We start from the raw sequence: 27,235 nt of genomic DNA on the forward strand, positions 1-27,235 counted from the left end.
GCTCGGTTAAAGTGCTCAGCCCTCATACATTTTTCGCACATACCCAGCAGATTGCAATCACCACGAGATTATCGGCATGTGCTACTGCACTACAGTGTTCGTCTGTAATGTAAATGCTTATCCTGCATGCACCCAATTTAATCTAATTGCAGAAGCTCTGCAAGTTTTGGGTGGCCTTTCTACAATACATCGCAAGCGCTGGTGTTCACGCATCCAAGCGCTGACCAGGCTTTTCGAGGCCTAATGAGATCTAGCACATGTTTGCAATAAAGTTATAATGAGAATGACGACGACGGAAACGCAGGAAGAGACAAAACGTGGCTTTAACGCAGGGATGACGCAGCCCGTTTCTCTCCCAGTCGGCGGGTGGCTTTCGTTCGTCCACCATGGAGCCCCCTTCTTTGCCGCCGCCACCGCTGCTGCTGCTGCTGCTTCTGTGCCTCTCCGCGTCCGTGTGCCCTGGCCTCGCCTCGGACCCTAACCTCCGGCCCGCGCATGCACGAAGAGCGCCCAACATCATCCTCATCCTCACCGACGACCAGGACGTCGAGCTCGGTATGGATCCAGCGGCGCACGGCTCTCGAGTTTGGCACCCGTCAGCGCGCCGGGCTTCACGGCCGCTGACACTCGGGGAGGGCAGCAATCGGCGCGTATTCATGATAGAGGTTCAATTGGGTTAGATCGCGTAAATATGAATGTGTCAAATTTCGATTTAAAGCTTTCGTGACTGCAGGGATTCATCTTCTTGGTTCTTTCGGTAAAGTCACGTAGAAGGGAAGTAATAAAATAATAGAAATAAAACACAATAAAATAATTCTCACGACGTTTACGACGAAATATGAATGTGTCGTTGAACACGCCACCGGGAGAAACAGCACAGCGGTGTGTTGGAGAGTACATTCGCAGTATTTACAAGTCGAGAACCGTGACGTTGAGCCAGTAATTACAACTAGCATCATCAGCCGACAGCCAGATTTATTGAGAATTCCACTTGTTTTGTTCTTAAATAGAGGGATAAATGTGACGTGAGCCAATCAGGTGCGAAGGCCAGAGGGGAAAGTTAATGTTTAATATATTTATGCAATATAACACCAAAAAACCTCTATTATGAATATTGGTCGCAGAAGTCTCCGTGTTAAACGGAATTGACACGTGTGTATGGATGAATGAAAAAAATAAGAATAGGTTCTACCCTTTCTGGCAATAAAAAAGCTGTGTTGAGATGTGTAAACACCAAATAGAAACCTTTTACAAGGATTTATGTCTGCATTAACCACACTTACTTGTGGTGAACATGCAAACAAAAACATGCTCAGATAATAGATGGGCATTGTCTTTGAAGCTGATTGGCCTACACCAGAGGAGACATCCTTCTTTATGGCCTAGTCCAGGGGTCGGCAACCAAAATAACAAGAAGAGCCATTTCTTTCCAATTCGGTACAAAATTCAGTATTTCAAGAGCCGCAATGCATCTGAGTACATACTGTACATACGTACATATCGTCAAGAAGCAGCCCGTAAAGAGCCGCATGCGGCTCCGGAGCCGTAGGTTGCCGACCCCTGGCCTAGTCTCACCAGTGTCAGACCAAAGAACGCCAAAAGGCGGACAGTACAAGAACAATGCCACTATCAGAGCATTTATAGCTCGGGATGAGCAGCTAGAAAATGAGACCTTTTTTGCCAGTATCATTGTATGCAAGAATAAAAATAGGTTTTACCCATTCTGGCAGCGTTGAACTTTTTCCCACCGTACGTAGCCAGCCGTGCTAATCGACCCACATTCTCTGAACGGCATTTATATAGGATCGTAGCGCAATCATAAACCTGCCGGATTTAACGACAAGATCACATACCTGTCAACCCCTTATTGCAGACCAATTCAGATCTTGTCGATCACCCCGTGCCCTCATAATTCTCAACGTTCATCCTACAAAGTCCCATCACAAGGGAGAAACACAAACAGACATTTTTTTAAGAATAGGGTTTTTACCCATTTTTCTGGTAACAAAACTGAAACCTTTTTAAAAGGAATCATGTCTGCATTAACCACAGTACTTGTGGTCTGAATGCAAACAAAAAACACACTCTGATAAAATATGCATTGTCCTTGAAACTGATTGGTCCACGCCAAAGACAGCTTTCTTTTGAGCCTCTTCTCAAATGGTGCTAGACCAGAGGACGCCAAAAGGCGTACGATGATGATGATGAAGAAAAAAAATGTGTTGCCCGTATTGAAACGGATGTACGCCGTATGGACCGGAAAACTAAATTCCCCTGTACAAGAATACGGGGTGGACCATATGGGTTGACAGCTACGAGATCACACGATGTGGCTTTTTTCTCTCTCTCGTACCGTGGCCCCCCTAACCCCCCCAGGCTCGATGCTGGTGATGAACAAGACGCGGCAGCTGATGGAGCGCGGCGGCGCCCACTTCACCAACGCGTTCGTCACGACGCCCGTGTGCTGCCCGTCTCGCTCCTCCATGCTCACGGGGAAATACTCGCACAACCACGACGTGTACACCAACAACGAGAACTGCTCCTCGCCCTCCTGGCAGGCGGCGCACGAGCCCCGCACATTCGCCGTGCACCTGAGCCGCGCTGGCTATCGCACAGGTGAGGCCAGGGTAGAGCTCCCGATGCAAACCACCCGAGGCCTGACCCATACAGGTGAGACAGGGATGGAGCTCGTGCCTTGAGCCTGGGCCTAATACAGGTGAGGCAGGGATGGAGCTCGTGTCCTGGGCCTGGGACTAATCCATACAGGTGAGACAGGGATGGAGCTCGTGTCCTGGGCCTGGGACTAATCCATACAGGTGAGACAGGGATGGAGCTCGTGTCCTGGGCCTGGGACTAATCCATACAGGTGAGACAGGGATGGAGCTCGTGTCCTGGGCCTGGGTGTAGTCCATACAGGTGAGACAGGGAACGAGCACGTGTCATAAGTCTAAGCCTAATCCATACAGGTGAGATTTATTTTATTTTATACCTACGTGACTTTACCGAAAGAACCAAAGAGTATGGATTCTTGCAGTCACGAAAGCTTCAAATCTAGATTGGGCTGTATAAGTTAGACTGGAATGGATCACCTGATTCGAGCCTGACTCTATCTCATGCAGGTGAGACACCCAGCTCTGTCTAAGCCCAATCCAGGCAGGTGAGAGATGGATATAGCAGCTGCCTACACCTTGATCCGTACAGGTGAGGCAAGGCCTGCCCAGACACCGTCTCACCAAACCCCATCCCTCGGACATGCTGATGAATCACACCTTTAGTGCCTGGGTCTTAATGTGGGCAATGAAAGGGCGCTGAGTGCCTTACCAGCCCTCACCACAGTGGTGGGCGCATTTTTACTAATCAGGCGACGTGTGTGTGCCCTTTGGGGAGCGGTGGTGCAGCGGTTAGCGCGCTGCGCTACGAACCCGGTGACCCCGGGTTCGATCCCCGCTCACGGCCAACCCCAGTGACGATTATCTGAACCGGTCCTGGGCCTCCCCTAGGTCGACTCAGCCTAGAATGAGTACCTGGTGCGGTGTGTGTAGTAAACATCACCACTGGGGAGACAAAGGCGGTCGTGCGTGGTGCTGGCCACCCACCCCCTCGTCTACCGTTCTGGCCTTCATAGGCGCTCGCTAACGGCACTTGCCCCTACAGTCTGTTAAGGCGATACGGGGGATCTTTGTTTTTGTGTGCGCGCGCGCGTGTGCAGGCTTCTTTGGCAAGTACCTGAACGAGTACAACGGGAGCTACGTGCCGCCCGGCTGGCGCGAGTGGCTTGGCCTCGTCAAGAACTCGCGCTTCTACAACTACACGCTGAACCACAACGGTGTTCGCGAGAAGCACGGAGCCCACTACCCCTCGGTGTGTGTGGTCAAGTGTGTGAGTGTGTGAGTGGTCAAGTGCGTGAGTGTGTGTGTGTGGTCAAGTGTGTGAGTGTGTGTGTGAGTGGTCAAGTGTGTGAGTGTGTGTGTGGTCAAGCGTGTCAGTGTCTGTGTGAGTGATCAGGTGTGTGAGTGTGTGGTCAAGTGTGTGAGTGAGTGTGTGAGTGGTCAGGTGTGTGAGTGTGTGTGTGTGTGGTCAAGTGTGTGTGTGGTCAAGTGTGTGAGTGTGTGTGTGTGTGGTCAAGTGTGTGTGTGTGTGATCACGTGTGTGAGTGTGTGGTCAAGTGTGTGAGTGTGTGTGTGAGTGGTCAGGTGTGTGAGTGTGTGTATGTGTGGTCAAGTGTGTGTGTGATCAGGTGTGTGAGTGTGTGGTCAAGTGTGTGAGTGTGTGTGATCAGGTGTGTGAGTGTGTGAGTGTGTGGTCAAGTGTGTGAGTGTGTATGTGGTCAAGTGTGTGAGTGTGTGTGTGAGTGGTCAAGTGTGTGAGTGTGTGTGTGTGTGGTCAAGTGTGTGAGTGTGGTACAGATATAATGGAAGGCTGATCGATGCCCGGGTGCGGTCAAGGCTTTTGCACCTCGTGAGAAATGATGACAGATCTTGGCGAACACCAATTATCCCAAACAAGCACCTAATTGCTATCCCACGAACGAGTCTTTGGGATTTAATTATAAATCTGGAACACAATGATCCACGGTAAATCGAATCCGCACATCCCACAGCAGAGCTGTGCACTGCTTTCACAGAGAGAAGCCGGCTTCAGATTGCAGAAATTTCAACCAGACCATCGTCCACGTAGAGAACCACTCTGAACTCTAATGAGTCCATATGTCTCTATGTAAAGCAACGATTCCATACGTGAGTCTATGGATCTATTTGTAAGTCTATAGGTCTGTATGTGAGTCTATGGGTCTCTGTAAATCTGCGTCTCGATATAAATATGCATCTCATTTAGTTGATATGACTCCATGTGAATCAATGAGCCTCTATGTAAGTCTAGATCTTTAAAATTTTTATTTAAAGCTTTCGTGACTGCAGGGATTCATCTTCTTGGTTCTTTCGGTAAAGTCACGTAGAAGGGAAGACCTGGTCTTCACCTGAGGACGGCTGCTTGCGTTGTGGCAGAAACGTCGTGAGAATTATTTTATTATGTTTTATTTTTATTATTTTATTACTTACCTTCTACGTGACTTTACCGAAAGAACCAAGAAGAAGTCTAGAACTCCCTACGTGTGACCATGTCTCTGAACGTGTCTCATTCTCGCCAATCGGATTCGTGGTTAATTAATAAAAAAAAGCCACTGAAACTAACGATCCTTTGCGACGCACCGCCCACCCCCCCCCCCCCCGCAGGACTACCTGACGGACCTCATCACGAACGAGAGCGTGAGCTTCTTCCGAGCGTCGCGGCGGACGTACCCGGGCCGCCCCGTGCTCATGGTGCTGAGCCACGCGGCCCCGCACGGCCCCGAGGACTCGGCCCCGCAGTACTCGGAACTCTTCCCCAACGCGTCCACGCACATGTACGCACGCCTCCTACACGCGCCGCGCGCACGCGACGCACAGGTGCATGCCAAGACACCGGTACCCGCCGTTCGCCACTAAGTGGCGGTGATGTCACCACGGCGTCTGTGCCAGGCCAGGCACAAAGACAAAGATCCCCCGTATAGCCTTAACAGACTGTAGGGGCAAGTGCTGTTAGCGAGCACCTGTGAAGGTCGGAACGGTACACGAGGGGGTGGGTGGCCAGCACCACGCCCGACCGCCTTTGTCTCCCTAATGGCGATGTTTACACACCGCACCAGGTACTCATTTGAGGCTGAGTCGATCTAGGGGAGGCCCAGGACCGGTTCAGATAATCGTCACTGGTGTTGGCCATGAGCTCCATTCATTCCATCCTGTGTGTGCCTTTGCCATCCCCCCCCATCTCTGTCCGCACGTGACCTACCCTGTGACCTTTCCGTGACCCCTACCCTTGTGCCCCCGCCCCCCCCACCGTGCAGCACGCCGAGCTACAACCTGGCGCCCAACCCCGACAAGCACTGGATCCTGCGCTACACGGGGCCCATGATGCCCATCCACATGGAGTTCACCAACCTCCTGCAGCGGCGGCGCCTGCAGACGCTCATGTCCGTGGACGACTCCGTGCAGCGCGTGAGCGAGCGAGCGAGCGAGCGACCCAGGCGGAGTCGTGCAGGCGCGAACGCGCGGCGGTCGTGCGACTGAGACCGAGTCGTGCATGTGGCGAGCGGTAGTGTAGCGGTTAGCGCACTTCGCTATTAACCCGCAGGCCCGAGTTCGATTCCTGGTCACGGTCAACGCCAGTGACCATTATCTGAACCTGTTATGGGCCTCCCTTAGGCCGACTCAGTCTAAAAATTAGTACCTGGTACAATGTGCAAACATCAGCACTAGGGAGACAAAGGCGGCCGGGCATAGAGCTGGCCACCCACCCTCTCGTATGCTGTGCCAGCCTTCATAAGTGTTCGCTAACAGCACTTCCCTCAAAAGTCTGTAAAGGATATATTGGGGATTTTTGTCTTTGCTAACTGCACTTGCCCCAACAGCTTGTGAAGGTTACACGGGGGGGGGTCTTCTTTGCCTTTGTGCGAGCAGATTCTGGACACGCTGGAGGAGAGTGGCGAGCTGGAGAACACGTTCGTCATCTACACGTCCGACCACGGCTACCACCTGGGCCAGTTCGGCCTCGTCAAGGGCAAGTCCATGCCCTACGAGTTCGACATCCGCGTGCCCTTCTACGTGCGGGGGCCCGGCGTCACTCCGGGGTCCACGTACGTGCACTCCGCTCCGGGTTTCTCTCCATCTCTCTCTCTCTCTCTGACTCGGGCACGCTCAACTCGGTCGGCCGTAGCCTTAGGCGGTACAAATTGTTTCTCTTGCCCCACGGACTCTATGGGTCCATCTCGGAGGTGGCGACGCTTGGCTCGATGGACGGCGGTGGAGATGCAGCTTCTGGCGGAGATGGGCAAAACCACGTTGAAATTAAGAATCGAAAAGTCAAACGTTCTTTCCTGCTCCGATGAGGATCGAGATGGTGCTCTCAACTCCTTGGGATTGGATTGGGAGCCAGTGGATGGGGTTTACAGAAGCAGGTCAGAAGTCTGCCAGAATATTGAACGTGTGTGTGTGTGGAGGAGCGGTTGTGCAGCAGTTAGCTGCACTACAAAGTGTGCAAAGGTTGCCGTGCCTGGCCATCCACCGCCTTAGTGCGCCGTGCGGGCCTTCACAGGTGCCCGCTAACAAGGGGAATCCTCGTCCTTGCGCGTGCGTGAGCAGCGTCCCCCAGATTGCGCTCAACATCGACCTGGCGCCGACGATGCTGGACATGGCCGGCCTGGACATCCCCGGCGACATGGACGGACGCTCGCTGCTCAAGCTGCTGCGGCGGCGGTGGCCGCAGCGAGACGTCGACCTCGCCAGCGACAGGTCGAACGCGCCCGTCCGGCGGTGTTCGGTGGGGCGCCGGCACGGCCGGGCAGATTTTTCGCTTCTCGCCGGCTGCCGCGGGCGTCAATTGACCGTCGGATGCAACGCCGCCGCCGCTGCCGGATTAAGCGAGTGCGGGGGACTGTAACGTATGTTAGAAAGGGGCCCTAAATAACTAAGAATCACTTAAATATTCAAAGGCAAATTTGTAGTTGTATTTTTTTTATTTGCTATACAGCCAAAAAATTATTACGAGAGATCGCTAACCTTAAACACTCGGTCGTTCATAAAAGTTGAAGGCGGTATAGTACTATAGCAATAGAGCAAGTGCAGAATCACTGAACCGGAATTTATAGCATTTAGCGCGGGGCTCTTGCAAGTGCGGGGCCCGTAGCTACTACATCTGTAGCTGCTTTTGCTACTGGGACAATCCGGCACTGCCCGCCGCCGGCTGCTTCACAGAATTACATCGGAGGTCGCGTGACGTTGTTCGTAGGCTGTCGCTTGCCGTTCACCGGGTCTCCCGTTTCGCCCCCAGAGGGCCAAAATGTAAAGGAGCCAGTGGGCAAACGGTTCCGTCAGGGTTCGTGACAGATACGGAGTGGAACGCACTCCATGAATTAAGTACGGCCGTGAGTGGCTTGGGGAAAAGAGGCGATGATGGGAGGAGAATTCCAAAAGTGCAGCAGTGAGAGGAGGGTGAGTGAGTGAGTGGAGGGTGAGTGAGTGAGTGGAGGGTGAGTGAGTGGAGGGTGAGTGAGTGAGTGGGAAGCAGTAATGTCGCGGTTAGTGCACTGGCAAGGAGGGGCGAGGGCAGGGAAGAGGAGGAAAGCAAGGAGCGTAAGGAGGTTAAGGAGGATGGGACTGCTCAGAGGTCGCAACCGGGTACCCGATACCCGTACCCTACCCGATACCCGGCTACCCGTACCCGGCCAGGTACGGGTACAGGTACCCGTTTGCGACCCTGGTGCGGCCGGGTACGGGTAGGCCGTGAGTCACTGGTGAGTCACCGTTTGTCACTCATTTCGGGTAGGGTACGGGTACGGGTAGGGAACGGGTACCCGTACCCGGCCGGGTACGGGTACGGGTAGCCATTTGCGACCCTGGTGCGGCCGGGTATGGGTACGGGTAAGGAATCAAAACCCGTTTGCGACCTCTGGGACTGCTTCATGGTTGAAGGGGCGTTGATTCACTCGTCAGTACCATCTGAGGTGGCATCGTTGTAACGGTTCCAATTTCTTTATGTGGCCAATAACGGTGTGAACTATGTGACCACCATAAGAAATGCGTGGGGTTATCCAGTGATTTACTCTCATTAGCCGTATAAATAAATCTGGACAACTTTAGGTGGTACCATTCGTTATCTTGTACAAGGAATGTAACTTGGATTGCCGTGATATTATTTTGAACACGACGAGATGGTATGTGATTCATGCTCACGGAATGCCGATTATCGTGATACCATTCGTATTGTGCCTGTGCCTTTCTGAACTTCTGGTGCAAATAAAGATGATTGAACACTTATTTAATCGTAGTTTATCCCGACATAAGCCTGGCATGGGAAGCTGAATCTCCGCAACTTTGCAACCCATCATGCGCCGGCTGTCAGTGACACAAAACATTGACTTCGATTTTTTTTACTGAAAACAATTAGGAGGTCATCTTATTATAATGCCGTCAATTACTCCGGAAATCATTTAACAGAGTTACAAATGTAGTTGGTAATACTGTGTCTGGTTGTTTAACACTTGAATAAGTGTGTTTTTTTTTTACATGTAAGGAACAAAATTGAATAAAATAGAGAGCAATTATGAATTACGATTTAAAGACATTTAGCAAAGCGGACGAAACGACAACAGTGGCCGTTGTTTATCGCACGATGAAGGCCTCTGCTCACGACGCTGCCCCCTGTGTTTGTTTCCCGGCAGACCGCTCCGTCAGGAAATCGAGAGACGCGTGTCATGGAGGGACAGCTTTCTCGTCGAGAGAGGGTAAGGCGGCCAACGCTTCTTATATATAGATGATTTTTTTTAAAAATTAATGTTCGCTTTTGTTTAATTATGTATTTTACTCATTATTTTGTCCCCAATGTAATTGACTGTTTCCATCAAAGTTTTATTGAGCTACTTAAAGTACGTTTAAAGCCTTTTGTCAATCGACTGCTGGATATAGCCCCCCCCCCCCCTCTCTGCACCCCCCTCCCCCCCCCCACTGTGCCAGTCATGAGGGTTTTTGACCATACTTCACCATGCTGGTCAGTGCGGGCTGCAGAAGGGGTGGGGATCAATACTGGCGATATATGTGGCCGGGGATCGGGTTCAAGATGCAGCCTGCTAACCACTGCGCCACCAATCCACCTCAATGTTTTTTTTTATTGTTGGAACATTTTCAATATGCGTGCATGTATCACAGGAGTAAAACAGTATTTGGTTCTTTTACATAATCAGATAAGAGGCCATTGAAATAATATATTTATATATTTTATCAAGGAAGCACCGAGTCCCTTCTATTGTTGAGTGCTTATGATGCCCGTCGCTGATCCACTTTCAAATGCAGCACTGCTTTAATTTCCCACCGCGTTGTCGGAGAATAAATGTTCAAGACCTTGCAACAACCGATGGGTTCATTGTGAGAAAGGCACCGGGCGCTTACGTAAGCTATTGCACGCGAATGTCACGACCCGGTTTTAATTGTCTAAATACAATTACATTGCAAAAAAAATTCTCCGAAAAAATAGCGATCATTCTTCATTATAAAAAAAAAATCATCATTTCCCCGAGCGTGTCCTGTACGAGTGATAACATAACCTGGAATGGGCTTTCACCTAATTGAATTAATTTCGTTATAAGCGACGGCAAAAGATCCAATGCGAAACACGTTTGAGTGAATGAGTGAAATGATGAGAGCCTGACCTTGTATTTCGTGCGGTATCGCTGGCGCGCCTCACCATTTGCCGCGTGTCCTTGCAGCAAGATCCCGCATCTCAAAGACCAAGGAGGTGGTCCGGAGGAGAGGAAACGGGAGTCCAAATGGGACAGAATCAGGGCACTGTGCCAGCTCTCCGAGTACAGGACAGCGTGCCTGCAGCCAGGGCAGGTAAGGGACACTTGGCATCACTTGCCAGGGCAGCCAACCGAAACCACCCACTTCGATTTTTGACAATCGGACGCTCTCTGCCTTCATGACATTGTGAGAAATGTAAACGAGATTTGTGCCGTGCGTTAAATTTTGGACTTGTGTGTGCCTTACCGTGATTCTTATACATAACCAGACAAGAGGCGAATGAAATGATATATAATTTTTATATTTAAAGAAAGACCTGAGATCATTGTGATTGACGTCATTCGATGTTGGACGTCTACGGTGAAGCGGACGGCAGCTAGTAAGGTCATCGCACCCACAGTTAATAACCGGTAGCAGCCGCAACAAAGTGACGAACACGCGACTGTTCGGCCAGGGTTCGGCAACCCAAATAACAAGACTTTTGCGATGAGAGGAGTAGGGTGGTGCTGGAGAAGGGGTGGAAACACTCGAACTCTGTACAGATGGACTACAGATAGAAATGAATCCACTCGCCGGACCGCCAACGCATTTAATGTTGTGCTGTTCCCTCGGCTGTACTTCAGAGGCTGCACTGCACGGAGGACAAACTTGGCAGACAGAGGCTGTCAAAGTGCCGGCCCCGGCTAGGAGACGCGAGCTCGGGAGGGCGGCAGCGACGCAGTTCGGCCAGGACACGGCGCCATGCGGCTGCGGTTGACGTGGGAAGCCCCGGTGCTCGGTGTCACTGCCGAGTCAGACGCAGCAGCGGTGGCGGCGGTGGCAGCAGCGGCAACAGCAGCAGGGCACGCAGCGGCGACACCGAGACAGCCAGGAGAGCGAGACGCAACCGGAAAGTTCGCAGAGGGAAGAAGCCGCGGGTAGAAGATTCACAGCTGACTCCGGTGACACACAGGTGCTGGCCCAGGCATTGCAATCAATGATTCGGAGTCAACACTTAAGGGGCCGTCCATAAATGACGTCACGCACCTGGGGGGGGGGGGGGTTAGAAATTTGTGACGATATGTGACGAAGGGGGGAGGGGGGGTTTGATAAATGTGACGTCACATCAAAATGCGCAACTTTAAATAAATATAGACAACACGTTCTACTTAATTAAGTAGACTTTTTAATAAATGTTTTCTCCTACAACATCAGAGTGCAGCGCCACGTTAAATACGCACTACAATGACAATAGTTTAAAGCGATTTGAAGCATGTTTTATTTTTTTTTGGGGGGGGGGCAGAGCTTTGTGACGTCATATTTGAGGGGGGGGTCTGACTTTTTGTGACGTCGTGTGACGAAGAGGGGGGGGGGGTCAAAAATCGTCCAAAATAGCGTGACGTCATTTATGGACGCCCCTAAATACCTAAATAACCAGGGGGGTCGCTGGATTTAAACCGTGAACCTCTGCAACAAGTGGCGAACACGCTACCGCTAGGCCATCGCTATGATTGATGAAACAATTATGAATGATAACGATCATAATGATCACTAGATATCAGATTTTATTTTAATTAAGACTTGTTGAATGATTGGCCGATCGTCAAAACATAATAACAGAGCGGTATCGAACATACAGTGAGGGAAAACAGTATTTGATCCCCTGCTGATTTGTACGTTTGCCCACTGACAAAGAAATGATCAGTCTATAATTTTAATGGTAGGTTTATTTGAACAGTGAGAGACAGAATAGCAACAAAAAAAATCCAGAAAAACGCATGTCAAAAATGTTATAAATTGACTTGCATTTTAATGAGGGAAATAAGTATTTGACCCCTCTGCAAAACATGACTTACAGTACAGAACGCATCCGAGAGGACATCTCAGAAGGAGTTGAAGCAACACAATGCCATCAAGTGCAAGTGGATGGATTAGTACATCGAGGATTGTGAGAGGTGGTGGCAGCTTAGGGGAGGGGGGTGGCTTCTACCAGCAGTGGATGGACCATGGCTGACGATGCCTGGCCAGGTGGCTTAGTGGGCCTGAGCCGCTTATCCCATCATGCCTCCAGGGTCGGTAAAGTAAGTACCACTTTGTGAGCAAGTCAACAGTGGTTGTACTCCATTGGAACCTCATTTGCCAGTAAAAAATATGATAATTGGCGTCATCTGGTCCAACACCATGTGAGACTAGGCTCTAATGAAAGCTGTCAACTTCAAGGACAGTGCATACATCATCAGAGTTGTGTTTTGTTTGCATTATAACTGCAGGTATTGTGGTCTATGCAAACATGACTCCTTGTCAAAAATGTGTCAGTTTTGTTGCCAGATAAAATGGTAAAAAAACAATTATCAGTGGTTGTACTATTACAGACCTACCCCTGCCATAGGATCGTGGAATTGCCTGCACTGTCTCCGGGATGTCAACAGGAGGTGCCCACGACCTCAATTCTCATTTGAGTCAGGAAATCACTTTGATGATGATGATGATGTTATTGGCTTGGTGGTGATGATGATGATGGAGACAATGATGGTGACAGTGATGCTGTTGTCCACTGATGTAGGTGCTTCCTGCTGCCGAACAGCACGGTGCAGTGCGACGTGAAGCTGTACCGCTCGCTCCGAGCCTGGAAGAGACACAAACTGCTCCTGGACGAACAGGTGCGACTCTCTCGCAGACGCCGATCGCAGTCAGCAGAGGGCAGCAGCACCAGATGGGGTTCAGGGTGGCCGCAGAGAAGTCACGTGATTTAGAGGAGGCTTGAGCTGATTTAGATATACCGTATGGGTAGGGAATGTAATACTTTCAATAACGTGTAATTGACATCTAAATTACACACCTCAACGTCATTTGATGATTTGCATATAAATTACTCGAGGCACGGTCAATTTGTATCGACGTGAAAATTTTCTAGTAATTTTTAATTCAAATCTTATTTACCCGTCTCTGCCAGAGCTGTGGCTCCCACTGCCTTTCACCAGTCCTGGCCTTGCCACCTCCTAAAAGGGGAAAGTCGCCCAACGAACCTCAAAACATTGCGTATATGGCGCTAGATAAGACCTTTCGTTCAAGGGCCACAGCGCTAATTGGTTGCACCTTAAGGTAGCACCGATTTACTTACTGTATACGGCTAAAGAGAGTGATGTTCATAGCCCCATTCGTTTCAAATGCTGGTCACCACAAGTGACCAATATTTGACACGTGAAGATATTGGAACCACGAGAGTTGTGATGCCACCTCGAGGGGTATTTTCAAGTGGAACATCTGGGTCAATGGGCTCACGTCGTCAAAACAGTCACTCGACAATTTACCAAGCATTACAGAAAATACACACGCGGTCCTCGCCATCGACACCACGAGCTTACAAACCCTTCCCTCCACCCCCCCCCCGCCTTGCCTCTTCTGTACGTATGTTGAACTTCTTTCGCACCGTACGTAGCCAACCGTGCTAACCGGAGGTGCGTTTTTTGAGAAGTCTGCTCCGCGCAAGTGAGTGAATTGCCCAGCAGAATGAGAGGCGCGCGAAACGTAATTCACCGTCTCTCGCTCCCCCCCCTCTCCTCCCCCCCCGTGGCAGATTGAGGAGCTTCACTCGCGAATGAAGATCCTGAGAAAGGTCAGAGGTCACCTGAAGAGTTCACGACCCACCGACTGCAACTGCAATGACAACAGGTAATGAAGAGCGATCGCAAACACGCGCACACGCGAATTTATCCAGGATAAATTCAGAGCATTTTAAGATGTTTGCCGACAATTCACGGGTTGTTTAAACCACGTGGGAGGAAACAGGAGCACCCGGAAAAAAACCCAGGCCTTGTGCGAGGGGGCAACACTCGATTCCCGTAAAGATGGTAACAGATGCCGATGAGTCTACGAGCTGTGCTGCCATCTGGAGAGCCAGGTTATGGAATCTCGATGCAGCAGCCGCATCAGCGATCAACCTCGCCATCTCTCACCGCAAAATAAAACTGCGATCAACCTTTGCTTTGGAATCGAATTGCCATACGCAAGAAGAGGAATGGGATGTGAGTGGAGGAGGGTAGGGGGTGTCTTGGGGAAGTATGGGTGGGGGGGGATAGTGCCCCGTGTGTTTTTAAAGTGCAGTGTTCTTCATTGCAAGGCCCGAGGGCCACTAGCGGCCCCTGGTGGCCTTTAGTGCGGCCCTTGACAACACACACCACGTGACAACACACACCACGTGATAACACCACACGTGACAGCACACGTGACAACACACACCACGTGACAGCACACCACACGTGAAAACACACGTGACAACACTCCCCGTCACCATCGTGCTGCTGTCAAACCCCGACGGTTTCGAATGTGTGGCGGCGCTCACACTGATGATGTCTTATCGGCGAAAGTGGCACCCCCCTTTGAACATTTTTAGTGAAGAACGCAGCGCTTGAGAGAGAGCCCGTGATGGAAACGCAAACTGTTTTGATTTGACATTGAACGGTTTTACATTAGGAGATACTGATCAGCAAATTATCCCTTAAAGGAGTGGGAAATACATATATGAGTGTGTGTACATTTTAGCTATTTGTATCAAAGAGAATTGCCAATAGTTTGTGTGATCCTAATTTTCCACGAATAGAAAACTGCTCATTAGTCAAAGCTGTTAATGTTTAAATTGTCTTAGAATTGCCCAGTTTTCTCAAGGCCTCTCCGACAGGGTAAAGTTCAACCTCCAGCCCCTCTCTCTTTCCATAAAAGATGGCCCTTTTCCAGAAACATCAGCCTGTTATATGACGTTCTGTTGTATGGCAGTGCTGTAATAATGACAACCGATATTTTTTGTTATAATTCAGCGTCGCTTATCCACTCGTCCGGACCTGCCGTGGTTGTTACGGTCAGCCCGCTGGACTTGCAATCCAGGGCTCTTCCATTTCTATTCGAACAACCGTCGTGATATTTAAAACAATGGTGCAAGTTTCTTAAATCCACACCGCCTCAAGTCGATACACGCCGCAGAGAATCCATCGGCAGGTGGCATGTGAGTGGGGTAAAGTGTGGGTATTCCCACATATTGCAAGACAGACTCAATTGAGCTCCCACCTAATGGAGGTCTCATCTTCCAGCAGTGTTATCCGCATGTCTATCTCGCAGTGGTCGCGTGGATTTGGTTGCGATAAATTCCCACGTGACGATAAGCCACTTCGTTTAGCTACCATTTGTGTCCAGGCCGCTTCTGGACAAGAGCTGTATAGCTCAGTGGGCCTTCATCATCACCATCACTATCCATGGGCAATTAACCCCGTAGGTGTCCACTGTGCATTTCATAATTTGTTTCCACTTTCCTCTGTCTTGTGCCAATATTTACATCTTTCTGGCTCAGTGGAGCCTTACCCCGTTTTTAAATTGCCGCGGTGTCGAATCAACAGCAGCCACGGCGGGAGCGGGCGAGACGGGGGGGGAGCGACACCGCCCAGCGCGTCTGGAGAGAGAACCACGGCCGACAGCGGCAGGAGAGGCCGCGCGAGGGACGGAGCCCGCGTCGTTCGCAAAGAGGCCCCCTGCGCCTCGCCGGGCCTCGTCTGCTTCACGCACGACGACGAGCACTGGCGCACGCCCCCCTTCTGGACTCGTGAGTGGCCAGCGGGAGAACGGGGCGCTTGCACGTGGTCCCCTCCAGCCAGTGGTGGGACCACCGGAGGGTCGATGGGAGTGGGGAGTGGGGGGGGCGGTGATCGCTTGTCCAACTATCCACCGTTGAGACCCTGGACATTGGTATTTCATTGATATTTGCCAGATGAAATACGTTTAATGTTGAAAAAAAATATTATTATGAATGTAGGGCCCTGTTTAAAAAAAAGCCTGATATGTTGCGATGGCCGTACTCCCACCCTTGGCAGTTGCGAGATTTGTGTAAATACTCTTAGTTCTTTCGGTAAAGTCACGTAGGTAAAATTTTTTATTGTTTTATTTTTATTAATTTTTATTTCATTTTTTATCTACGTGACTTTACCGAAAGAACTAATAGTATGAATCCTTGCAGTCACGAAAGCTTCAAATATAGAATTAGATCTGTGTAAACTTAGGGGGAGCGGGCAGCGTCTTCCTCATGCACCTCTGACCTGACGAAGACCTTTGGCCACCCTGTTGTGGTTGTTGTTAGATTTATTTGCATTCACCAATTTTATTCAAAATCGAGTTACATCATGTAATTAGTGATACGCCTCTTCCACTGGCATGTTTCAGCAGAGCCAGCACGTGATCCTCACGGTACGGGTGGTTTTCCACTGGCTGTTTGCCAAGCCATTGGAGGTGCGCGTGCCTAGAGGTGTTGCAACCTTTTCCACTGCAGACCAAAAACTCAGACATATTTCTCACTCGGCACTCGGCCTATTTATCAATGACTGTGCAGTATGTACTGTCATGAAGTTCAACAGATATCCACTAGCGGAGCTAGTAGGGGGGGAGTGGTACGTGCCCCCCCAATGATCCGATCGAAATCCCTAATTTCGATCGGATCATTGGGGTTTATTAGTAATACATCGGCATTTTGCGACCACCACTGCCACTGTGTAGCATATTATTACTTGCCAAGGACTCTATGAGATGATAGGACAATAGTCTGAGTCCATAATTGGCAATAAGTAACGGCAAAGCAGTTATAAGTGACTCACAGAATTGTGCGCAGTTGCGTAAACAGTCCACGACTTCCCTGAAGGCATTCACCTTCAGCGAGCGCGACGCCGATCACACAGCGCGGTTCGAATTCGACCCTCGATCGATGGCTGCGCCATCGCCGCACACACGTCGAATAAAAAGCAACTGACAAGTCCTGGGGGGTGGGAGCGGTGGAACTGCGTGGGGAGGAGCTGGTCACCCCATGATGCCCTTATAAAACTCAACGTTTAACCTACTCACGCCGGCTTGTGCCCGCCCTCACAGTCGGGCATATTTGCGGAATACACCACGCCGCCGTTGACCCTGGCCATTGACCGAGCAACCCAACGTTCCTACCAGCTCCCTCCGCAGGAATGTGTTTACTACTCCCCTCACTCCGCGGCAAATGCCCTCCCGTGGCGGCGGTCGTTGTTGCCGCTGCTGTCGTGAAATCGGCTCGACGTTTGGGCCGCGCACCTCGGCGGTCGTGTGCTTCAGCGCCGCTCTCCGTGTCTCCGACAGGAGGCGCGTTCTGTGCGTGCACGAGCTCGCTCAACAACACGTACCGGTGCGTGCGCACGCTCAACAGCAGCCACAACTCGCTCTTCTGCGAGTTCGCCACCGGCTTCGTCGAGTACTTCGACCTCAACGCCGACCCCTACCAGGTGACGATATGCCTTGCGTGCAGGTACGCAAAGACGAAGTATCTCACCGCACGGTTGGCTATGATCGGTTCGAAAGAAGTTCTACTTGCATACAAATTCGGCTGGGCGTGGTGCTGACCACATTGACCCCCTTTGCGTTTCGTGCTGGCCTTCATTCATGTTTAGTGACCGCACTTTCTCCAACAGCATGTGTAGGCTACACGAGGGATATTTGTATATATTTTAGTGTGTGTGTGTGTGCGCCTGTGTGCGTGCGCGTGCATGTGTGTGCGTGCATGTGTGTGCATGCGTGTGTGTGCGTGTGTTTGTGTGCGTTTGTGTGCGTGTAAGCGCATGTGTGTGCGTGTGTGCGTGTAAGCGCATGTGCACGTGCGTGCGTGCGCATGTGTGTATGCGTACGTGTGTGCGCGTGCGTGCGTTTTTTGCTCGTGCGTGCGTGCGTGCGCGTGCATGTGTGTATGCGGGCGTGTGTGTGTGTGCGTGTGTGCACGCACCGCCTCCGTTTCCACGCAGATGCAGAACGCGGTGCACACGCTGGAGCGCAGCGCCCTGGGCGCCCTCCACGCTCAGCTCGCTGGGCTCCGCGCCTGCCGGGGACTCGGGCAGTGCGAGCCGCCCCCCAGCAACACGCACACAGGTAGTGGTCATCACACTCCTACTCCTCACACTCCTCACCCTGCAGCAGCACACACGCACATTCTAGATTTGAAACTTTCGTGACTGCAAGGATTCATATTCTTAGGTTTTTTCGGTAAAGTCACGTAGGTAAAAAATTTGAATTAATAAAAGTAAAATAAAATTAAAAAAATAAAATCAAAATCACGACGTTTCGGAGGCAACACGGAAGCTTGTGTTGCATTCGAAACGTCGTGATTTTTTTTTTATTATTTTTTTTATTTTATTTTACTTTTATTAATTTTAATTTTAATTTTTTACCTACGTGACTTTACTGAAAAAAACCTAAGAATATAGCACACACACACAGGTAGTGGTCATCCCGCACAGCGCCCCTCCTCCTCCTCCTCACACTCCTCACACTCCTCACCCTGCAGCAGCATCGCACACTCATCCACTTGCCTCACTCACTCAAAGTCCATCTTATACTGATCCACCTACCCCACTAACTTTACATCCATCATCTTATACTGATCCACCTACCCCACTCACTTTACATCCATCATCTTATACTGATCCACCTACCCCACTCACTCAAAGTCCATCATCTTATACTGATCCACCTACCCCACTCACTTTACTCCATAATCTTACACTGATCCACCTACCCCACTCACTCAATGTCCATTATCACATGCTGATCTACCTAGCCTCTTGAATAAATGAAATTCCCAACATCTCCCCGTTCAATGTCAACCAACTCCTACTGATCCTCCGGCCTCATGCACTCAGTGTCCACCACCTTCCACCGAACAACCTTCCCCACCCACCCATAATTCTCACACTGGCCCACACACTCTCGAAGCATCGGCCCACTCGGTGCGATTCGCGGGTAGCCAACATCGCGGATAGCAAGTCCGTGAACAACGAGGGAATACTGGAGGCCATCTGTGCATCATCGCTCGAGTGAGAAAAATATATCTTCTTGGTTCTTTCGGTAAAGTAACGTAGAATGGAAATAATGAAATAATAAAATAAAACAATAAAATAATTCTCACGACGTTTCGGCCACAATCGGAGTAACACGGGCAACATTAACCCCCCCCCCCCACCCCCTATTGATGTACACGTCATTTTGTGCCACACAGGGGACACCTGTCATCAGGGGGTCCCCTAGGCTAAAATAGCGAATACTGTATATATATACACACCTAGGCATTGTAACGATTGAGATGAGATTGTGTTGGAAAGCGTGTTGAGATGTTGGGGGAAATGCGGTGCCCCAATCTCGTTATTCCTCATCCGGCGTCCTTCCCCGACCGAGAGAATTTCAAAACTCCTGGCCGCAACGAAAATGTTGTCTCGCCCGCCGCTGCGCACGTCGCCACTGTTCCGCTATAAATCACTGAGCGCCCCGTGGGACCTAATTACACGTCCACGCATCCCCTCCCGGAGACGGGCAACATTTGCAGACCCTGCCGCCGCAAACACCGCCTTCATTGCCGAATCCGAGCTTTTGTTTTTGGAGGAATAAAAGCTGCGTTTGTCATTTTTTATTCCCTGAAGATGTTACCCTATGTTGTTGTTGTTGTTGCAGGATTGAAAGAGGACAACGATTCGAAAGAGCAAAGGTAAGGGCGGTCCTTCTGTCTCATCGTAAGTAAAATATTTGCACTCCGTGCCAAGCCTGGTGCCAGCTGCCACGGTGTAACGCTCCGCACGCTGGAACTGCGATCCAGAGAGCGCCGGTGCGATTCCGTCTCCCGGCGCGGCATCTTCCGATGACTTTCTCAGCGTAATTCCTGAGTTGGTTATTTCATTCAGAAATATGAGAAAATACGATATTTTACACACACACGCTCGGACGTCATTATTTCAGTTGGTAAGGCCCCGTTGAGCATTCGGGCGACCACGGCCACAAGACAATCGGCAGTGGTGGCAGTTACAGGACATTGCGGGAATCTATAGTTACATAGAGATCCATAGAGTTACATGGAAATCCATAGAGTTACATGGAGATCGATAGAGTCACATGGAAATCCATAGAGTTACATGGAGATCCATAGAGTTACAGAGAGATCCATAGAGTTACATAGAGATCCATAGAGTAACATAGAGATCCATAGAGTTACATGGAGATCGATAGAGTCACATGGAAATCCATAGAGTTACATGGAGATCGATAGAGTTACAGAGAGATCCATAGAGTTACATAGAGATCCATAGAGTAACATAGAGATCCATAGAGTTACATGGATATCGATAGAGTTACAAAGAGATCCATAGAGTTACATGGAGATCGATATAGTTACATAGGGTCCATAGAGTTACATGGAGATCGATAGAGTTACAAAGAGATCCATAGAGTTACATGGAGATCGATATAGTTACATAGGGTCCATAGAGTTACATGGAGATCGATAGAGTTGCATAGGGTCCATAGAGTTACATGGAAATCCATAGAGTTACATAGAGATCCATAGAGTTACATGGAGTTCAAATAGAGTTACGTAGCAATTCATAAAGTTCCATAGAGATTCATAGACCACAGCCCAAACCGTTGGTAGTAGTGGCGGCAGTTAGAGAACATTACAGGGTGGTTATGTGCAAACTTACAACAGCAAAAAATAACAAACTATTGACACAACATCCACGCCAGAACTTAATGCAAACAGGGTAAACAATATATGAAAAATAAGAATAGGTGTTACCCTTTCTGGCAAAAAAAAACAGGTGGTAAGATGTTCAAACACCAAATAGAAAACTTTTTCAAGGCATCAAGTTTCCATGAACCACACGTACTTGCGATGAACATGCAATCAAACATGCTCTGATAACACTGGTCAAAAAAAGAAATTCTGGCCTGGACTTTTGCAGCTGTTTTGGACTAATTTCAGGGTGCTGATTCCAAATCTGATCTCAGATTTGCTCTATCACATCTCATTTTTATGCTATCGGCATACCCCATTTTCATTGATTTTACCCGAAATTAACTCTGTCACTTATGATTGCAAGTTGTTGCGAGTCAGTGACTGCTTTAGTGTTAAAATATGGTGCTGTATTTTTAGGATAGTGTGTTTATAATATCATTTTATGTAGATATCCACATTTATTTAATATTTTTCTTCTGCAGTTTTTATTGAAAATGCAATATTTGATATCTCAAGAACCTGATGTGATAGACAAAAACTGATGCTAGATTTGGAATCAGCACCCCAAAATTACCTTAAAACCGTTGGAATACCTTATGCCAGAAAAAGTGTGTTGACCAGTGTAATATATGGGCATTGTCTTTGAAGTTGATTGCCCTACACCAGAGACAGCAGCCTTCTTTATGGCCTAGTCTCACCAGTGCCAGGCCAGAGAACGCGAAAAGGCGGACAGTACAAGGACAAGGCACTATCAGAGCATTTATAGCTCGCAATATGCACTCTTATCCATTCCGGTAATATAACAGAGAAAAAACATTTTTTACAAACGTAATTAACAATTTAACAGGGGGCTTTTAGGGGAGCCACAGTGATTTAGTATAACTTTGTGCGTGAGGCAGGGTGGATCGTTGACACAGCAGTTATCGCCCTACGCCGTTAACCCCAGCGGCCCGAGTTGGAATCCCGGCCACGGCTAGCATCAGTGAAGAGTGTTACGAGAAGCGGTCCTGCCCTCCTCCCCATCACCAATCACCAACCCGCAGCTGGCCACGACGGGCGGTGAAGTACGGTGAAGAAAACCTCCGCGCCCGACGTAGAGTCGAGGGGGAGGCCTTCAACCATTTGTGGATTGAGAATGGCTGGAATTCATCACGTCGTTTTGTCGACTTTTTTTGTGTGTGTCAGGTGACCAGTGACACTTTGGCAGCATTCGTCTCCCATTCAATCTCTGTCACTGCTACCACTATTCCAGCCCCCCCCCCACCCCCCCACACACTGATCAAATCAGTCGCCACCATCCAAACGAGCAGTGGCGCAGCGGTAGGTAGCGGCAGTGGCAGCAGCAGTAGACGCTTTATTGGCCTTTGCCATTCGCAGAGCTCACCTCAGGCACAATATGAACGCACGAGCAAACTCATGAAAACAAGAAAAACACGAGTAATGACGTCCATTAGAGTGTCTATGCAAAATAGGCCCAGTGGTGAGCGATTATAACCCAGTGAATGTTACATTTCTTGATGAGGGACCCTTCAGTTGTGATCGCAGTGTGTGGTCGGAAGGACAAACGAACGACCTCTGGGCCTGAGGGCCATTGCAACTGCGCATTTGGTATTCTGTATAATTGTTTGCTGGAGAAGAGTGGCTTTTATGGAGCCACTCGCCGAGTCAGCGGGTGTCTCGTGAACCCTTGGGATTGACGTTCGGTGGTGACGCCATGGCACCGAAATTGCCCCTGCAGGCATCGAGTAGCAAGCTGTAGATGTGTCCCGCACCGCCATCCCCCAGTCAAACTTCGCTCAGCTGGGCGGTCCCTCCTTCTCTTCTGCTGCTTCCACGGTCGGGAACTCCCTTCGCCCGGCTATGTGGGCGGCAGTGTTGTGGCGCGGTGGTAGCACTCATTTATTTAGAAGTGCTCGTTTGTGTTTAGCTTGTTGTGCCCTCCACCCGCACTGCCGGTTAGCACGTTTGGCTAAGTATCGTGGAAAAAGAAGTTCTACGTACGTTACGTACGTGGAACACTCGTGCCTCGCAGCGAGAGGAGTCTGGAGATCGACTTTCTGTGTGGTGGTTTTATCCTGCCCCTGTTGTTCTGCATGGGTTTCCTCCGGGCTATGTGGTTTCCTCCCATAGCTTAAAAAACGCAGACATTGTGACGAATGTCAGTAGAACATCCAAATGCCGATATATTATCAACAAACTAAACAATTTTTTTTGTTATTTTACCAGGCAAGGCCCACTGAGCTATGTAGCTCTTTTCAGAAGCGACCTGCCCACAAATGATAGCTCTGCGAAGTGGCTTATCACGTGGATATGTGTATAGCAGCCAAATACTCTAAATTACTGAGTGCAAATTACTAAATTGGGATTACACCCGGCAGTGTCACTCCCTACTGCGGGGAAGAAAAACAACTTGCCAGGACCTTCCTGAAAAGAGTCTTGAGACTCGGTGAAGCTTTTCTGAGTAAACAAATAATGTACCAATAATAATAATTGTCCTAAGCTCTTCACCGTCTGTCTCTTTCCCTCTAAAAATGATTGTAAAAGTTGTGGATTTGCTCTCAAACACACCGGTGTGCTTCGCTAGTAACTAATCGGCATGTTCTCTTTACGTGACAAACCTTACTAATTGGCTATGCCGGGTGGTGGCGGGTTTAACAACACTTTCATATTTATGCAATCTAACCCAAAAAAAAACTAATTTACGGGTAAAAATGAATTTGTCTCCTTTCTCCAGAACGCCCGTGTCCGCCAATTGTTCTGCAACGGCGTCTCGACATTGCAGCCTCACCTTTAGGACGCTCCTCACGAATCCCAAATTGCACTCTCTAATTGTCTTTTCTGCCCTCCTCATCCTTGGCATCCGCGTGCGTTATTAACAAACCACGACGCGCTCACGAGGTGCGCGCCGTGGACGGGCAAAGCTCAGCCCCCGGTGTTGGTGTGACAGCCGAAATGATGACAATTGGGACCCTTCACGCCGTCCCCGGTTCTAAGAGACAAATTAAAATAGCAAGCGCAGGGAGGAACAAATTTGTAGATGCCGTGTAAGATTAATGCCGTCAATAATTATCACGAGGGCGGTGGCTGGTGAGTGTTGCAGCTCCAGGAAGAGATTAAGCAAGCACCCCCTCCCCTCCCCCCGAATGTTAGAGCATGAGTACAAACTCTGGCAAAGGGTCGACGGGAATGACAGTAACGATAATTGCAACAATAGTGCCACTGTGTTAAGTTGAATAGTGGCACTTTATCCAGAAAAGCCGCATTGAGTCGGAGACTTTTTTTCAGTAGCATCCTGAAATTGGGATGTTTGGCCAATTACACGAATGAGTGTTTAGCTTGCGAGAGAGAAAACCAGAGAAAACGGATGCGTTACAAGGGGCAACACCCAAAGCTTCCACACAGAAAGATTTAATAATCTATTGCTGTACCACGGTGCCCTGATCATCAACACACCGAGATTACGGCACCCACAGTTTTCTGGTGCCCGGCCCATCATATACTCACCTACCTACTCGCTCAATCACTCACTTTCACCTGCTCGCTCACTAACCCACTCACTCACCCACTCGCTCACTCACTTACCCACTCACTCACTGGCCCACTCACTCACCCGCTCGCTCACTCACTAACCCACTCACTCACTGGCCCACTCACTCACTAACCCGCTCGCTCACTTACTAACCAATTCACACACTCCCCTGCTCACTTACTCACCAACCCACTTGCTTACTCACGCACCCACTCACTCACCCGCTTGCTCACTCACTAACCCACTCACTCACTGGCCAACTCACTCACCCACTCGCTCACTCACTAACCCATTCACTCACTAACCCGCTCGCTCGCTCACTTACTAACCAATTCACTCACGCACCTGCTTACTTACTCACCCACCCACTTGCTCACTCACTCACCCGCCCGCTCGCTCACTCGCTTACTAACTCGTTTGCTCACCTGCTCGCTCACTCACCCACTTGCTCGCCAACTTACTCAATCACCCCCTCAATCACTCGCCTACCTGCGATATCCGGCTCATGTGGCTGTCACCAATGGTTTTCGTGGTTTGATACATTTAACGTACTTGTTTCCTTCCGTTATGTCCTTCTAAGTAAGAACCCACTAAGCTGCGAACACTGTTCTTCATTGTCACTGTCGCAGGCTGTGGGAGCAGAGGACATGGAGGAGGTTCTTGAGACACCCAAGCCCGAACCTGCTGTAAGTGACTCATGCTGCTACCCTTGTGCATTTTTTTTTGCCATTCTCACCCAACACCCTGGAAGGTGGTGTCTGCACACGTGGCCTCTGGTCCAGCGGTGCGGAAGCGAGGGTTGGCAGATCGCACAAAATCGTGTGAAGGAGGTGACATGCCCTGGCTTGCCAAGAGGGGGCAGCATGGCAACGTGTGGACTAATCTCCATCTGTTACATCTGTGTGCGTGTTTTTTTTGTAGTGTTAGCCGCTCACATGTGTGGGTTTTTTCCGGGTGCTCCGGTTTTTTTTCCTACTTATATGAATGCGCATTAACTCGCCGAAGACATCTTGATCGAAACGCAGCTGCCTGTGATGTGAATTGTGCAGCGTTGTGGGATTCAGTCGGCACGGATGACGCTGCTGTTTAAATACACATTATTACAATAGAGAAAGAGAGGCAACTCCACGCTGCTTACAAGCAGAGTGGGTGGATACGTGCTCCTCCTACTGCGTTAGGAAGCCACTGGAGACGTGCACTTTTAAATCTAAATGTAGAACTCATTTCTTGAGAACTGCTATTTGTGTTTAGTTCATTGTCCTTCCCCCGCACCTCCGATGAGCACGGTTGGCTACGTACGGTGCGAAAGAAGTTCAACGCACATACTCTGCCAAGCTGGCAGTTAATGTGCAGGAGCACCTTGTACTGGAGCGAAACTGCTTTTGTTAACTTTAATTTATCTTCTTGGTTCTTTCGGTAAAGTCACTTAGAAGGGAAGTAATAAAATAACAAAAATAAAACATAATAAAATAATTCTCACGACGTTTCGGCCACAACGCAAGCAGCCGTCCTCAGGTGAACCGTCATTGTTTAATTTAGTCGTTTGCCCAATTATGGTTCAATTGTCCTCTCGCCGCCCTGTGATGAGACGGTGTGTGTCCATTCACAACTCCCGCAGGGCACTGTGAAAGCAAGGTACCACAAAACTATTTTGGAGATCACTTTTAATTAACCCTTTTATTCGTGCCAAGAGGTCTTGCCGCTTTTGATCTACCCAATGAGAAATGTACTCGCAGAGTACTCAATTGGGGATTACACAGCAGCGATCATCGCCCATCCCACTGGCAGACTAATGCCCCAGGTGACTTTTGCGAATGCGACCCTGTCCGGGTCTTCACTTTTGAAACTTCACCGCATGTGCCACTGCAGTGAAATGTTCTTCGCTGGCCACCCACCCGCTCGTGTGCCGTGCCAGCCTTCAGAGAGGTGCTCGCTAACAGCACTTGCCCCAACAGTCTGGTCTGGCTATAGCGGGTGGGGGGGATCTTTGTCTCTGCAGAGACCGACTGTGGAAGGGATGGCAGCAGTCGCATCCAGCGCCCAAGATCGAGGACCTCGGCCTGCCAACAGCGGGGCGAGGAACAACACGTACCGCCTGACACGTGAAGCAGGAGGAGGAGTTAGAGCGGCGTGTGTTTGTTGCGCGTGTGATGCATTCGGAGGGCGGTTTGTAGCGTGCTGGTGGATGAGAGATATGAGCAGCACGAGTGTGTAGTCGCCAGTGCAGCAGCAACAGCAGCAGCAGCAGCTCTGTCAGATCATCATCATCATCATCGCCGTTATTAACAGGTCCATAATTCATCATTATTATCGACAGCAGTTCTGTAATAATTGTCATCGCGATCAACGGCAGATTCAGAATCACTTGCACCGTCATTGTCATCATCAGCAGCACCTCTTTCGTTATCTTTAATAGCAACAGCACAATTAAAATAATCATCGATTTGTCTCCACTATTATCTTTAACAGCAGCAGCTCCGTAATAATCATCTACAGACCATCATCAGCAACATCAACAGCAGGCCCATCTTCATCATCTGTAATATAAAATAATCATCAAAGGCAGTGGATGATGAAGTTGGAACTACTGCGGACGTTAATGACGATGCACTGCTGATGTTAATGATATGCTACTGATGTTAATGATGATTATGTACTGATCATATTAATGATTACGTACTGATATTAATGACAACGATGCACTACTGATGTGAATGATTAGTTGCTGATAATGACGAGTACGTACTGATGTTAATGATGTACTGCTGATGGGAATGATGATGATGCTATTTTAAAGACGATTATGAAGGAGCAGCCCCATCTTTCTCATCCGTGATATCATCAGCAGCAGTG

General features: G+C 49.5%; 1 protein-coding gene across 1 annotated transcript; it reads left to right on the forward strand.

Moving 5' to 3' along the window:
* Positions 1-371: 371 nt before the first annotated feature.
* LOC144938498 (extracellular sulfatase Sulf-2-like) lies at positions 372-26,496 on the forward strand. Its single transcript, XM_078866370.1, has 18 exons — positions 372-555; positions 2,377-2,616; positions 3,710-3,861; positions 5,232-5,401; positions 5,882-6,032; positions 6,495-6,670; positions 7,176-7,325; positions 9,254-9,316; positions 10,295-10,421; positions 10,952-11,280; positions 12,871-12,967; positions 13,885-13,979; positions 15,695-15,897; positions 17,445-17,587; positions 18,101-18,224; positions 19,800-19,833; positions 25,012-25,068; positions 26,382-26,496. Exons 1-18 carry the CDS (start codon positions 387-389, stop codon positions 26,479-26,481), a joined length of 2,580 nt encoding a protein of 859 aa, XP_078722496.1. The 5' UTR covers positions 372-386; the 3' UTR covers positions 26,482-26,496.
* The last annotated feature ends 739 nt before the right edge of the window (positions 26,497-27,235 follow it).

The sequence above is a fragment of the Lampetra fluviatilis genome, chromosome 22, assembly GCF_964198595.1.
Source record: "Lampetra fluviatilis chromosome 22, kcLamFluv1.1, whole genome shotgun sequence".
Taxonomy (NCBI): Eukaryota; Metazoa; Chordata; class Hyperoartia; order Petromyzontiformes; family Petromyzontidae; genus Lampetra; species Lampetra fluviatilis.